The sequence below is a fragment of the Lonchura striata genome, chromosome 28, assembly GCF_046129695.1.
Source record: "Lonchura striata isolate bLonStr1 chromosome 28, bLonStr1.mat, whole genome shotgun sequence".
NCBI classification, from domain to species: Eukaryota; Metazoa; Chordata; class Aves; order Passeriformes; family Estrildidae; genus Lonchura; species Lonchura striata.
The window spans coordinates 7,592,695-7,606,910 of record NC_134630.1 but is presented as its reverse complement, the minus strand read 5'-3'; the positions used below and the strand labels follow the sequence as shown (position 1 = coordinate 7,606,910).

General features: G+C 66.3%; 2 protein-coding genes across 2 annotated transcripts; both read left to right on the top strand.

Moving 5' to 3' along the window:
• Positions 1 to 15: 15 nt before the first annotated feature.
• On the top strand, positions 16 to 7,188 carry LOC110478342 (transmembrane 6 superfamily member 2). Its single transcript, XM_077788746.1, has 10 exons — positions 16 to 113; positions 1,006 to 1,103; positions 1,942 to 2,039; positions 2,344 to 2,447; positions 3,161 to 3,243; positions 3,326 to 3,450; positions 3,526 to 3,627; positions 4,291 to 4,383; positions 4,739 to 4,858; positions 6,994 to 7,188. Exons 1-10 carry the CDS (start codon positions 25 to 27, stop codon positions 7,186 to 7,188), a joined length of 1,107 nt encoding a protein of 368 aa, XP_077644872.1. The 5' UTR covers positions 16 to 24.
• A 2,377-nt stretch (positions 7,189 to 9,565) lies between these two features.
• Positions 9,566 to 14,116, top strand: HAPLN4 (hyaluronan and proteoglycan link protein 4). Its single transcript, XM_077788745.1, has 4 exons — positions 9,566 to 9,683; positions 10,625 to 10,987; positions 12,600 to 12,902; positions 13,785 to 14,116. The coding sequence occupies exons 1-4, from the start codon at positions 9,566 to 9,568 to the stop codon at positions 14,114 to 14,116; spliced, it is 1,116 nt and encodes a 371-aa protein (XP_077644871.1).
• The last annotated feature ends 100 nt before the right edge of the window (positions 14,117 to 14,216 follow it).

Genomic DNA, 14,216 nt, shown 5'->3' with positions numbered 1-14,216 from the left:
TCCGGTGCTGGCGGCGGGGCCGGGATGCAGCTCCCGGCGGGCCCGGCCGCCCTGGCCGCCCCCCTGCTCGCCCTCCCGGTGGCCTTCGGTGTCAGCGCTGTCACCTGCCTGGAGTGAGTGGGGACCGGAGAGACCCCGGGAATGGGGAGAGACCCCGGGGAATGGGGAGAGACCCCGGAAACGGGGAGAGACCCCGGGAACGGGGAATGGGGACCGGAGAGACCCCCGGGACCGGGAGAGACCCCCGGGAACGGGAGAGACCCCGGGAATGGGGAGTGGGGACCGGAGAGACCCCCGGGAATGGGGAGAGACCCCCGGGAATGGGGAGAGACCCCCGGGAACGGGGAATGGGGACCAGAGAGACCCCGGGACCGGGAGAGACCCCGGGACTGGGGAGAGACCCCCGGGAATGGGGAGAGACCCCCGGGAACGGGGAGAGACCCCCGGGAATGGGGAGAGACCCCCGGGAACGGGGAGAGACCCCGGGACCGGGGAGTGGGACCGGGAGAGACCCCCGGGAATGGGGAGAGACCCCCGGGAACGGGGAATGGGGACCAGAGAGACCCCGGGACCGGGAGAGACCCCGGGACTGGGGAGAGACCCCCGGGAACGGGAGAGACCCCCGGGAATGGGGAGAGACCCCCGGGAACGGGGAGAGACCCCGGGACCGGGGAGTGGGACCCGGAGAGACCCCCGGGAATGGGGAGAGACCCCCGGGAACGGGAGAGACCCCCGGGAATGGGGAGAGACCCCCGGGAACGGGGAGAGACCCCGGGACCGGGGAGTGGGACCGGGAGAGACCCCCGGGAATGGGGAGAGACCCCCGGGAACGGGAGAGACCCCCGGGACCGGGAGAGACCCCCGGGAACGGGAGAGACCCCCGGGACCGGGGAATGGGGACCGGGAGAGACCCCCGGGAACGGGAGAGACCCCAGCGGGGTCGGGACCCTGACCCCAAAGCCCGGCGGGGCCGGGCCGGTGCTGCAGCCCCGGTCGGTCCCGCAGCCCCCCGGCCCCGGCGCTGCTCCTGCTGCTCCTCGGCCTCGTGTCCCTCCTCATCCTCACCGGCAGCATCGGCCTCGTGCAGGACCCGCTGTTCTGCGGTGAGCGCCGGGCCGGGGCTGCGGACAGCTGGGGCTGCGGGATTTGGGGTTTGGGAGGAGCCGTGGGACCCGCACGAGCGGGGGTTTGGGATCTGAGGGGAATTGGGATTCACACAGAGAGGGAATTTGGGATCTGAGGGGAATTGGGACTCACACGGAGCGGGAATTTGGGATCTGAGGGGAATTGGGATGTGAGGGGAATTGGGATCTGAGGGGAATCGGGATGTGAGGAGAATTGGGATGTGAGGGGAATCGGATTCACACAGAGCGGGAATTTGGGATCTGAGGGGAATTGGGACCCGCACGGAGCGGGGGTTTGGGATCTGAGGGGAATCGGGATGTGAAGGGAATTGGGATTCACACGGAGCGGGAATTTGGGATCTGAGGGGAATCGGGACCCGCACGGAGCGGGAATTTGGGATGTGAAGGGAATTGGGATTCACACACAGCGGGAATTTGGGATGTGAGGGGAATTGGGATTCACACAGAGCGGGGGTTTGGGATCTGAGGGGAATCGGGATTCACACAGAGCGGGGATTTGGGATTCGGGATTCGGGATTTTGGGACCCCTCACGGAGCAGGAATGCGGGATGTGGGATTCTGGAGTACCTGACATGGAGCAGGAATGCGGGATTCGGGATTCTGGGACCCCGCACGGAGCAGGAATGCGGGATTCGGGATTTTGGGACCCCGCACGGAGCAGGAATGCGGGATGCGGGACTCTGGGGACCCCGCACGGAGCAGGATGCGGGATTCGGGATTTTGGGACCCCGCACGGAGCAGGAATGCGGGATTCGGGATTTGGGGACCCCGCACGGAGCCCCCCTGCTCCCCGCAGTGTTCGCGCTGTTCTCCTGCGTGTCGGCCGTGGATTTGCTGATCGCGCTGGAGGAGGACGGGATCATCTCGGGCATCACGGAGCTCTACGTGCGGGAGGTGCCGCCCTGCCCGCGCAGCCCCGGCTCCGGCGCCCGACCCCCGGGGACCGGCTGTCCCCCCGGTGGGACCGGCTGTCCCCCCGGTGGGACCGGCTGTCCCCCCCGGTGTTCCCCCCGGTGGGACCGGGTGTCCCCTCCCGGTGGGACCGGGTGCTCCCTCCCGGTGTCCCCAGCCCCGGTGTGACCCGGTGTCCCCCCCGGTGTGACCCGCTCCCCCCCCGGTGCCCTCCCGGTGTGACCGGTCCCTCCCGGTGTGACCCGGTCCCCTCCCGGTGTGACCGGTCCCTCCCGGTGTCCCGCAGGGCGATCCCCACCTGCGCACGGCTCACGGGCTCCTCAGCTGCTACTGGGCCGGTACCGTTCACTGCGGGCTGGGCCTGGCGCTGGCCGGGGCCGCGGGGCGCAGGTGCGCGGGGAAACCCCGAAATTCCTGAGGGGCGGGAATCCCGAAATTCCTGAGGGGCGGGAATCCCGAATTTCCTGGGGAGGGTGTTGGATAATCCTGAATCATTTTGAGGAGAGGGCTCAGGGATCAGGGATGTAAATCCCGAATTCCGAGGAGGGGCTCGGGTTGGAAATCCCGAATTCCGAGGAGGGGCTCGGGTTGGATAATCCCGAATTCCGAGGAGGGGCTCGGGCTGGATAATCCCGAATTCCGAGGAGGGGCTCGGGCTGGATAATCCCGAATTCCGAGGAGGGGCTCGGGTTGGATAATCCCGAATTCCGAGGAGGGGCTCGGGCTGGAAATCCCGAATTCCGAGGAGGGGCTCGGGTTGGATAATCCCGAATTCCGAGGAGGGGCTCGGGCTGGATAATCCCGAATTCCGAGGAGGGGCTCGGGTTGGATAATCCCGAATTCCGAGGAGGGGCTCGGGTTGGATAATCCCGAATTCCGAGGAGGGGCTCGGGCTGGATAATCCCGAATTGCGAGGAGGGGCTCGGGCTGGATAATCCCGAATTCCGAGGAGGGGCTCAGGTTCAAAATCCCGAATTCCGAGGAGGGGCTCGGGTTCGAAATCCCGAATTCCGAGGAGGGGCTCGGGTTGGATAATCCCGAATTCCGAGGAGGGGCTCGGGTTGGAAATCCCGAATTCCGAGGAGGGGCTCCGTGTCCCGCAGGAAGCGCTGCCGGCCGCTGGGGCTCTTCTGGCTGGGCTCGCTGCTGATGAGCGCCGTGGTTTTCCTGCTGGGCAGCCTGATCGGTACCGGGCGCGGGGAGCGGCGGGAGGAGGACGAGGGGGAGCGGGAGGAAGGCCCCGCGCCCACCCGCGCCCCGTCCCGCAGGGAAGTACAGCTCCGAGCTGAGCCCGGCCTTCCTCCTCAACCTGCCCTACCTCCTCCTCCTCGCCTGGACCGGCCTCCGGCTCTTCCAGCAGCCGCGGGCGCCGCCGAGCCTCAGCCCCGCCGAGGTGAGGCCGGAGCGGGGATTTGGGGGGGCCGGGGGGAGCGTGCGGACCCCAAAAACCCCGAAGTGCCTCTCGCAGATTGAGGAGGAGCAGCGCAAACCCCTCCACCGCCGGCCCCTGGACCTGCTCCTCATCCTCATCCTCATCCTCACCGCCGCCTTCACCTTCTTCAGGGGGATGGTGAGGCCCGGGGGGCTCGGGGGTCCTGGGGGAGTCCTGGGGGGCTCGGGGGGGTTCTGGGGGGCTGGGGGGGTCCTGGGGGGCTGGGGGGGTCCTGGAAGGGCTTGGGGGGTCCTGGAAGGGCTTGGGGGGTCCTGGAAGGGCTTGGGGTGACCCTGACTGGCCTCGGGGGCTCTTGGCGGGGCTTTTGGGGGTCCTGGGGGAGTCTCGAGATGGTCCTGGGGGCCTCGGGGTGGCCCTGGAGGGTCTTGGAGGCTCCTGGAGTTGTTCTGGAGGGTCTTGAGGGTCCCAGGGCGGGTTTTGGGGTCCCGGGGCGGGTTTTGGTGTCCCGGGGCGGGTTTTGGTGTCCCGGGGCGGGTTTTGGGCTCCCGGGGCGGGTTTTGGGGTCCCGGGGAAGGTTTTGGTGTCCCAGGGCGGGTTTTGGTGTCCCAGGGCGGGTTTTGGGGTCCCGGGGAGTGTTTTGGTGTCCCAGGGCGGGTTTTGGTGTCCCAGGGCGGGTTTTGGGGTCCCGGGGAGTGTTTTGGTGTCCCAGGGAGGATGTTGGTGTCCCAGGGCGGGTTTTGGGGTCCCGGGGCGGGTTTTGGGGTCCCGGGGCGGGTTTTGGGGTCCCGGGGCGGGTTTTGGGGTCCCGGGGAGGCTCCCCTGCCCAGCCGTGCCCCCCAGGTGGTGCTGGACTGCCCGGCCGATTCCTGCTTTGACTACACCTACCTGCACGAGCCCTACCTGCGCGACCCCGTGGGTTACCCCAAGGTGCAGGTGAGGCTGAGGGGGCGGGGCGGGGGTCGCGGCGCCCCCCGAGCCGCGGGGTGACGGCGGCTGCTCCCCAGATGTTGATTTACCCCAAACCTGCTGCCCTCCCCAGATGTTGATTTACCTCAAACCTCCTGCCCTCCCCAGATGTTGATTTACCCCAAACCTCCTGCCCTCCCCAGATGTTGATTTACCCCAAACCTCCTGCCCTCCCCAGATGCTGATTTACCCCAAACCTCCTGCCCTCCCCAGATGTTGATTTACCTCTTCCACCTCCTGCCCTCCCCAGATGCTGATTTACCTCCTCCACCTCCTGCCCTCCCCAGATGTTGATTTACCCCAAACCTGCTGCCCTCCCCAGATGCTGATTTACCTCTTCTACCTGCTGCCCTTCCTGCTGCTGGCCGCCCTGGGGCTGGCGCTGCCCGGCTGCTCCTGGCTGCCCGACTGGAGCCTGCTGGTGGCGGGCGGCGTGGCGCAGGTGGGGCCGAGAGCCGGGATTTGGGGGGAAAACCCCAAAATCGGGGATTGGGGAAATCCCAACATGGGGCACTGGGGGGAAATTCCAAATCCGGGGATTGGGGGGAATCCCAAATCCGGGGATTGGGGGAAAATCCCAAATCCGGGAATTGGGGGGAATCCCAAATCCGGGGTTTGGGGTTCAGATCCCGGGTTTGGGGGGAATCCCGGGTTTGGGGGGCAGATCCCGGGTTTGGGGTGCAGGTCCCGGGTTTGGGGTGCAGGTCCCGGGTTTGGGGTGCAGATCCCGGGTTTGGGGGGCAGATCCCGGGTTTGGGGGCAGATCCTGGGTTTGGGGGGAATCCCAGGTTTGGGGGGAATCCCGGGTTTGGGGGCAGATCCCGGGTTTGGGGTGCAGATCCCGGGTTTGGGGTGCAGGTCCCGGGTTTGGGGGGAATCCCGGGTTTGGGGGGAATCCCGGGTTTGGGGGGCAGATCCCGGGTTTGGGGTGCAGGTCCCGGGTTTGGGGTGCAGGTCCCGGGTTTGGGGTGCAGATCCCGGGTTTGGGGGGCAGATCCCGGGTTTGGGGGGCAGATCCCGGGTTTGGGGTGCAGGTCCCGGGTTTGGGGGGCAGATCCCGGGTTTGGGGTGCAGGTCCCGGGTTTGGGGTGCAGGTCCCGGGTTTGGGGTGCAGATCCCGGGTTTGGGGGGCAGATCCCGGGTTTGGGGGCAGATCCTGGGTTTGGGGGGAATCCCAGGTTTGGGGGGAATCCCGGGTTTGGGGGCAGATCCCGATTTTGGGGTGCAGGCCCCGGGTTTGGGGGCAGATCCCGGCTTTGGGGGGCAGATCCCGGGTTTGGGGTGCAGGTCCCGGGTTTGGGGGCAGATCCCGATTTTGGGGTGCAGGTCCCGGGTTTGGGGGCAGATCCCGGGTTTGGGGTGCAGGTCCCGGCTTTGGGGGCAGAGCCACAGCTGCAGTTGCAAGTGGAGCAGCGGGGCTGGCAGATAATTGCCTCGGCCTCGGTGGATTTGGCCCGAACCCGGGATTCGTGGCACAGAAATAGGATGGAGAGAGACGCTGGGCTATAGATAGGATGGGCTGGAGCCAAAACCCCCCTGAGGTTGGGACCTTGCACCTCTTAGGGCCGGGCTTTGCACATTTAGGTCCAAGGCTCTGAACCCTTTGGGGTTGGGGTTTTTGCACATTTTAGGGCCGGGGTTTTGAACCTTTAGGGCCGGGGTTTTGTCCCCTCTAGGGCCGGGGTTTTGAACCTTTAGGGCCGGGGTTTTGTTCCCTTTAGGGCCGGGGTTTTGTTCCTTTAGGGCCGGGGTTTTGTTCCTTTAGGGCCAGGGCTTTGTCCTCTTTAGGGCCGGGGTTTTGTCCCCTCTAGGGCCGGGGCTTTGTTCCCTTTAGGGCCGGGGTTTTGTACCTTTAGGGCCGGGGTTTTGTACCTTTAGGGCCGGGGCTTTGTCCCCTCTAGGGCCGGGGGTTTGTCCCCTTTAGGGCCGGGCTTTGTCCCCTTTGAGGCCGGGCTTTTGTCCGCTTTAGGGCCGGGGTTTTGTCCCCTTTAGGGCCGGGGTTTTGAACCTTTAGGGCCGGGGTTTTGTCCCCTTTGAGGCCGGGGCTTTGTCCCCTTTAGGGCCGGGGTTTTGTACCTTTAGGGCCGGGGCTTTGTCCCCTTTAGGGCCGGGGTTTTGTCCCCTTTAGGGCCGGGGTTTTGTCCCCTCTAGGGCCGGGGTTTTGAACCTTTAGGGCCGGGGTTTTGTCCCCTTTAGGGCCGGGCTTTGTCCCCTTTGAGGCCGGGGTTTTGTCCCCTTTAGGGCCGGGGCTTTGTCCCCTTTAGGGCCGGGGTTTTGTACCTTTAGGGCCGGGGTTTTGTCCCCTTTGAGGCCGGGGCTTTGTCCCCTCTAGGGCCGGGGTTTTGTACCTTTAGGGCCGGGCTTTGTCCCCTTTAGGGCCAGGGCTTTCTCCCCTCTAGGGCCAGGGCTTTGTCCCCTCTAGGGCCGGGGTTTGTCCCCTTTGAGGCCGGGCTTTGCCCTCTTTGGGGCCGCCTTCCTGCACATTTCGGGGCCGGGGCATCGCTCGCTTTGGCCCGGGGGGCTCGCAGCTCTTGGGGCCGCTGCCCTGCCACGGCCCGGCCGTGCCGCTGTCCGCAGGCTCAGTTCGCCCACCTGGGCTCCTCGCTGCACCCCCGCACGCCGTTCCCGTACCGGACCCCCGAGGAGGCGCTCGGCACTTTCCTGCTCTCCAACGCGCTCTACGCGCTGGCCCCGCAGCTCCTGGCGCTGCGCTGCCTGCGCTGCCCGGCCTTCTTCCTGCGGCCCGCCGCCGCTGCCAGAAAGCTCCAGTGAGGGTCCCCGATGTCCCCCGGGGCAGCTGGCACCTCCCGGGGCTGCTGGCACCTCCCCGGGGCTCCTGATGTCACCTCCCGGGGCTGCTGTCCCCATCCCGGGGCTCCTGATGTCCCCCAGGGCTGCTGGCACCTCCCGGGGCTCCTGATGTCCCCCAGGGCTGCTGTCCCCATCCCGAGGCTCCTGACGTCCCCCAGGGCTGCTGGCCCCATCCCGGAGCCGCTGTCCCCATCCCGGAGCCGCTGTCCCCATCCCGGGGCTGCTGTCCCCATCCCGGAGCTCCTGACGTCCCCCAGGGCTGCTGGCACCTCCCGGGGCTCCTGATGTCCCCCCGGAGCCGCTGTCCCCATCCCGGAGCCGCTGTCCCCATCCCGGAGCCGCTGTCCCCATCCCGGAGCCGCTGTCCCCATCCCGGGGGATCCCACCCGGTGCCTCTCACCCCGCTCCGAGCACTGGGACCAGGTGTGTCCCCGGGGGTGTCCCGGGGATGTCCCGCAGGTGTCCCGGTGATGTCCCGGGGGTGTCCCGGGGGTGTAGCGGGGGTGTCCCGGTGATGTCCCGGGGGTGTCCCGGGAATGTCCCCGGGGTGTCCCCGCGGTGTCCCAGGGGTGTCCCCGCGGTGTCCCAGGGGTGTCCCGGGGGTGTCCCGGGGCTGTCCCGGTCCCGCAGCAGCCGCGGGGACATCGCCGCGGTCCCTCCCCGGCGGTCCCGGTCCCGTCCCGGTGCCCAGCCCGGGCTGGGAGCCCCCGGGGGTGGCGGCAGCGCCGGGGGGACGCCGGTGACAAAATAAAGGAGCCCAGGTTCGCTCCGAGCCCGTGTGTGCCCAGCCGGGACCCCCGCGCCGGGCGGGGACACCGGGGCGGCCCCGGGTGGGCGGGGTGAGATTTTGGGGGGTGGGCACAGGGCGGGAGGTGGTACCGGCGGCTCTGGGGTGGCACCCGCCGGGTGGGTGCCCGGGCTGGGGCTGGGTGGGCGCAGCCGCCCTTGCGGTGCCCGCGGTGCGGATTTACCGGGCGCGCTTCCCCGCCTGCTCCCGGCCCGGGGTCCCGGCAGTGCCGGGGGGCTCCGGGGCGCACCGGGCGGGCCGGTGACCTTGGCGAGCCGCCGGTCCTGCGCAGCGCCGGCACCGGGGCAGGGCCGGGCCGAGCTCCCGGCGTCGCTCCCTGCGCGGAACCGCAGCGGCGGCACCGGCGGAGGTACCGGCGGAGGTACCGGCGGAGGTACCGGCGGAGGTACCGGCGGGCCCCTCCCGCGGGCGGCACCGGGCACACGGTGAGTGCGGGGCTGCGGCCGCCGGGCACCGGGACGGGACCCCCGGGACCGGGAGGGACGCGGCAGGCGAGGGTCTCCCCCTGCGGGGCGGCGGCGGCGGCAGGAGCGGGGCTCCCCCCGCGCCGCGCTGTCCTCGCCCGGGCACCGGAGTCCCGCAGCCCCGGGGCTGCCGCCGCAGTGTCCCGCACTGCAACACCGCACCGGGCCCGGAGCGCCGCCACCGCCGCAGCCGCTGCCCCGAGCGGCACCGGGACCCCGCGGGGCTGCCGCGCTCCTCCCGCCCCCGCGGCGGCCACCGGGATGCCCGGGGGGGTTTCCCGCGCCCCCTGCCCCCACCGGGCACCGGGACCCCCGGGGGGGGGGGGTGCCCCGCTCCGTCCGCCCGCGGACCGGGCACCGGGGCTGCCCCGCTCGCCCTCAGCCCGGGCTTGGCACCGGCACCACCGGAGGGGTTCAGCCTCTCCCCCAGCCCCCGGACCGGGCACCGGGACCCCCGGAGGGGCTGCCCCGCTTTCTGTGCCTCTCGAGCGGACCCCGAGGGCCCGGGCAGCGCTGCCCCGCTCCCTTTGCCCCCGGGACGGCGCCGGGACCACCGGGAGGGGCCGTCCCTCCTCCTGCCCGCGATCGGGCACCGGGACCCCCGTGCCCCCATCGGGGGGGCAGACCCAGAGCCAGGCTGGCATTTGGGGCGCCCCGCGAGCGGGGCTCAGCCTCGCAGCCCCCCGAGGAGGGGGAGGCGCCTCCCGCGGCCCCTCCGCGCTGTCCCGGGCCGGGCTCGGGGCTCTCGGGGCCGCCGCCGCCCGCCCCGCGCCCACCGGTTCCGCTGCCAGAGGTGCCAAAAATAACTGGGGCGATCCGGCCCGCTGCGGCTGCCGCGGAATATTCATCCCGCCGGGAAGCCCCGGGGCACGCCGAGCTCAGAGCCGCGGCCGGGGGTCCCCGCGGGGCTTGGGGGGCGATCGGGGGGCGCAGCGCTGCCCGACCCCCGCCCGGGCACGGGGCGGGCGGCAGCGGGTGCGGGCACCGCTGGGCGCTGCGGGGGCAGAGCGGGGGCTCCGCTCGGCCGCGGGGTTTGGGGGGCTCAGGGCGCTGCTGTCCCCCCCAGATGCGTCCCCGCAGCCCCTGGGCCGCCGCCCCCGCGGCGCTGCTGCTGCTCGCCGCCCTGGCCGCCCCCGAGGCGCTGCCCGGCGCCCGCGGCAGGAAGAAGGTGGTTCATGTGATGGGTGAGTGGGGTCGGCTCCGGCGGCACCGGGACGGGTTTGGGGTCGGGGGAAGCGCCGGCCGCCTTTGGGCTGTTGGGTGTAACGCCCGGCAGAGCACGGCCGGGGCTCTGATGCGCCCCCCGTGTCCCCCCTGCCCCGTGGGAACCGTCCTGGGGTCATCCCGAGCTCTCCTTAGGCTTTGCAAAGTCCCACAGAAAAGGGGAATTGCACCCGAAGTGTGTCCGCACGCCCCCATCCTGCTTTGCCCCTAAAAGTGGGGAATTTAGCCCCAAAGTGCGTCCCCACGTCCCCATCCTCATTACCCCATAAAAAGGGGAATTCAGCCCCAAAGATATTCTCACATTCCGATCCTACTTCACCCTTAGAAAAGAGAAATTCCCCCAAAGTGCGTCCCCACATGCCCATCCTCCTTTACCCCATACAGAGGGGAATTCAGCCCAAAAGATGCTGTCACATTCCGATCCTACTTCACCCCTAAAAAAGAGGAATTCCCCCAAAGTGCGTCCCCACATCCCCATCCTCCTTTATCCCATAAAAAAGGGAATTCAGCCCCAAAGATGCTCTCACATTCCGATCCTACTTCACCCCTAAAAAAGAGGAATTCCCCCAAAGTGCGTCCCCACATGCCCATCCTCATGTACCCCATAAAAAGGGGAATTCAGCCCCAAAGATATTCTCACATTCCGATCCTACTTCACCCCTAAAAAAGAGGAATTCCCCCAAAGTGCGTCCCCACATGCCCATCCTCCTTTATCCCATAAAAAGGGGAATTCAGCCCCAAAGATGCTCTCACATCCCGATCCTACTTCGTCCCCAAAAGAGGAATTCCCCCCGAAGTACGCCAATCCCCCACATGCCCACCCTTCCGTGCCCCTCAAGGAGGGGATCCCCACGCTCCCACCCCACTCGGGAGCCTCTCCGTGACCGCGTCCGTCCCGCAGAGGGTGACAGCGGCGCCGTGGTGGTGCAGACGGCGCCGGGCAAGGTGGTGACCCACCGCGGCGGCACCATCATCCTGCCCTGCCGCTACCACTACGACGTGTCCGCGCACGACCCGGCCGAGATCCGCCTCAAGTGGACCAAAGTGACGGAGCCCATGACCTTCGTGGACGTGTTCGTGGCTCTGGGCAAGGCCCGCCGGGCCTTCGGGCCCTACCGCGGCCGCACGGAGCTGCAGGAGGACGGCGCGGGCGACGCGTCGCTCATCATCCGCAACGTCACCCTGCAGGACTACGGCCGCTACGAGTGCGAGGTCACCAACGAGCTGGAGGACGACACCGGCGTCGTCAAGCTGGACCTCGAAGGTGCCCGCGGCCGTTCCCGGCCGGCCGGTCCCGGGATTCGCGCGGCCCGTGCGCCCGTGGGGCTGTTACGGGGCTCCGGAGGCGGCTCGTTGTGGGGCGACGGTGGCGAGGGGAAAGCGCCGGGGACGGGCTGTGGCAGAGGGGGGAACGCTTTTTTAGGGGGTCAGGAGGTGGTAGAGGAAAAAAAAGCCTTTTTTTAGGGGTTCAGGAGGTGGCAGGAACTCCCAAACCTCCTTGCAGAGGAGATTTCCCAGGCGGCTCCCCCAACCAGAAATCCCATTTTCCCAAATCCCAGAACAGAAACTGCTTGAGTCTGAGGTTCCCTGCAGTCCCAAACCCTGGAACTCCCAAACCTCCTGGAACTCCCAAACCTCCTGGAATTCCCAAACCTCCTGGAACTCCCAAACCTCCTTGCAGAGGAGATTTCCCAGGCGATTCCCCCAAGCAGAATTCCCATTTTCCCAAATCCCAGAACAGAAACTGCTTGAGTCTGAGGTTCCCTGCAGTCCCCAAACCAGGAACTCCCAAACCTCCTTGCAGAGGGATGCTGAGCGGGATTTCCCAGGCGATTCCCCCAAGCAGAATTCCCATTTTCCCAAATCCCAGAGCAGATCTGCTTGAGTCTGAGGTTCCCTGCAGTCCCAAACCCTGGAACTCCCAAACCTCCTGGAACTCCCAAACCTCCTTGCAGAGGAGATTTCCCAGGCGGTTCCCCCAACCATTTTGCTAAATCCCAGAACAGAATCTGCTGGAGTCTGAGGTTCCCTGCAGTCCCCAAACCAGGAACTCCCAAACCTCCTTGCAGAGGAGATTTCTCAGGCAATTCCCCCAAGCAGAATTCCCATTTTGCTAAATCCCAGAACAGAATCTGCTGGAGTCTGAGATTCCCTGCAGTCCCAAACCCTGGGACTCCCAAACCTCTTTGCAGAGGAGATTTCCCAGGCGGCTCCCCCAACCAGAAATCCCATTTTCCCAAATCCCAGAACAGAAACTGCTTGAGTCTGAGGTTCCCTGCAGTCCCAAAACCAGGAACTCCCAAACCTCCTGGAACTCCCAAACCTGGAATTCCCAAACCTCCTGGAACTCCCAAACCTCCTTGCAGAGGGACGCTGAGCGGGATTTCCCAGGCGATTCCCCCAAGCAGAATTCCCATTTTCCCAAATCCCAGAGCAGATCTGCTTGAGTCTGAGGTTCCCTGCAGTCCCCAAACCAGGAACTCCCAAACCTCCTGGAACTCCCAAACCTCCTTGCAGAGGAGATTTCCCAGGCAATTCCCCCAAGCAGAATTCCCATTTTGCTAAATCCCAGAACAGAATCTGCTGGAGTCTGAGGTTCCCAGCAGTCCCAAACCCTGGAACTCCCAAACCTCCTGGAACTCCCAAACCTCCTTGCAGAGGAGATTTCCCAGGCGGTTCCCCCAACCATTTTGCTAAATCCCAGAACAGAATCTGCTGGAGTCTGAGGTTCCCTGCAGTCCCCAAACCAGGAACTCCCAAACCTCCTTGCAGAGGAGATTTCCCAGGCCGTTCCCCCAAGCAGAACCCCCCGCTATCCTCCCAAAGCTGCGGCCGACCCCGCGCCCGCACCCACCGCGCCGTGCCCTCTCCCGCAGGGGTGATCTTCCCGTACCACCCGCGCCTGGGCCGCTACTCGCTGAACTTCCGCGAGGCGCAGCAGGCGTGCCGGCAGCAGGACGGGATCCTGGCCTCGCACGAGCAGCTGCAGCGCGCCTGGCAGGAGGGGCTGGACTGGTGCAACGCGGGCTGGCTGCGGGACGGCTCCGTGCGCTACCCCATCGCCCGGCCCCGCGAGCGCTGCGGCCGCAAGGACGAGCCCGTGGGGCTCCGCACCTACGGCTTCCGCCACAAGGAGAGCGAGCGCTACGACGCCTTCTGCTTCACCTCCAACCTCAACGGTGCGGGGAAACTGAGGCACGGCCGCCGCGGGGGGGGGCGGCAGGGGGAGGGCGGAGGGGGAACGCAGCGCTGGTGGGGCTGGAACACTGCGATTCACCCAGAAAATGTGGGGGTTTTAGTCCAACTCTCTTTTTTTTTTAGCCAAACCCCTCTCCTTTCTTAACCGTTTTTTAACCCAAACCCTCTTGTTTTTAGCCGAAACCTTATTTTTTTAATCCAAAACCTTTCGTAGCCAAAACCTCATTTTTTAACCCAAACCCTCTTGTTTTTAGCCGAAACCTCTTTGTTATTAATCCAAAACCTTTCTTAGCCAAAACCTCATTTTTTAACCCAAATCCTCTTGTTTTTAGCCGAAACCTATTTTGTTGTAAATCCAACCCCTTTATTTTAACCTTTCTTAGCCAAAACCTCTTTTTTTAACGCAAACCCCCTTCTTTTTAGCTGAAACCCATTTCTTAATCCAAAACCTCTTCTTTTGTAATGCAAAACCTTTCTTGGCCAAAACCTTTTTTTTTAACCCAAAACCTCTTGGCTTTAGCCAAAATCTGTTCTTTTTTCCTCCAAAACTTTTTTTCTCTTTTCAGAAAAACATTTTTAATTTTTTTTTTTTTTTAGCGAAAACCCTCTTTTCTTTACGGAACTGTTTCGGATGCTCCGCAGGGCATCGCTCACCTCCAGCCCCAAAATCACATTGGCTGCTCCACAGCGCTGCCACCCTTCAACTCCTCCCGCCTCCCCAAATCCTTCTGAGGGGCTCCACGGCGCTCCCATCCATCCCCTCCATCCCCCCAAATCCCCCCGGGGTGCTGCAGAGCGCTCCCCTCGCCCCTCCCCGCCGCCGGGCGGGTTCCCCTTCAGCCGCTCCTTTCACCCCGCTGCAGGCAAGGTTTATTTCCTGAAGACTTTCCGCAAGCTCAGCTACCCGGAGGCCGTGCAGGCGTGCAAGAACAACGGCGCGGCCGTGGCCAAGGTGGGGCAGCTGTACGCGGCCTGGAAGATCCAGCTGCTGGACCGCTGCGAGGCGGGCTGGCTGGCGGACGGCAGCATCCGCTACCCCATCGTCAACCCCCGCGCCCGCTGCGGCGGCCGCGAGCCCGGCGTGCGCAACCTCGGCTTCCCCGACAAGAAGTACAAGCTCTTCGGCGTCTACTGCTTCAAAAAGGCCGGAGGAAACCCGCCCGGGGCGGACGCGGGGCTCCCCAAACGCGTGTGAGCGCGGGCGGCTCCGGTCCCCCCCGCGCCCCGCGGGAGCTGCGGGCGGCCCCCGCCGGGGCGCGGAGCGGCGGCGGAGCGGGCCCGCGGCTCTCGGCGGC

Excerpts from the sequence above, each read along its gene's own strand:
- HAPLN4 (XM_077788745.1), top strand. The coding sequence starts at position 9,566 with ATGCGTCCCCGCAGCCCCTGGGCCGCCGCCCCCGCGGCGCTGCTGCTG. Across the intron at positions 10,988-12,599 it reads CGTCAAGCTGGACCTCGAAG|GGGTGATCTTCCCGTACCAC; the intron begins GTGCCCGCGGCC and ends CCTCTCCCGCAG. Across the intron at positions 12,903-13,784 it reads CTTCACCTCCAACCTCAACG|GCAAGGTTTATTTCCTGAAG; the intron begins GTGCGGGGAAAC and ends ACCCCGCTGCAG.
- LOC110478342 (XM_077788746.1), top strand. The coding sequence starts at position 25 with ATGCAGCTCCCGGCGGGCCCGGCCGCCCTGGCCGCCCCCCTGCTCGCC. Across the intron at positions 4,384-4,738 it reads TGGGTTACCCCAAGGTGCAG|ATGCTGATTTACCTCTTCTA; the intron begins GTGAGGCTGAGG and ends TGCCCTCCCCAG. Across the intron at positions 4,859-6,993 it reads TGGCGGGCGGCGTGGCGCAG|GCTCAGTTCGCCCACCTGGG; the intron begins GTGGGGCCGAGA and ends CGCTGTCCGCAG.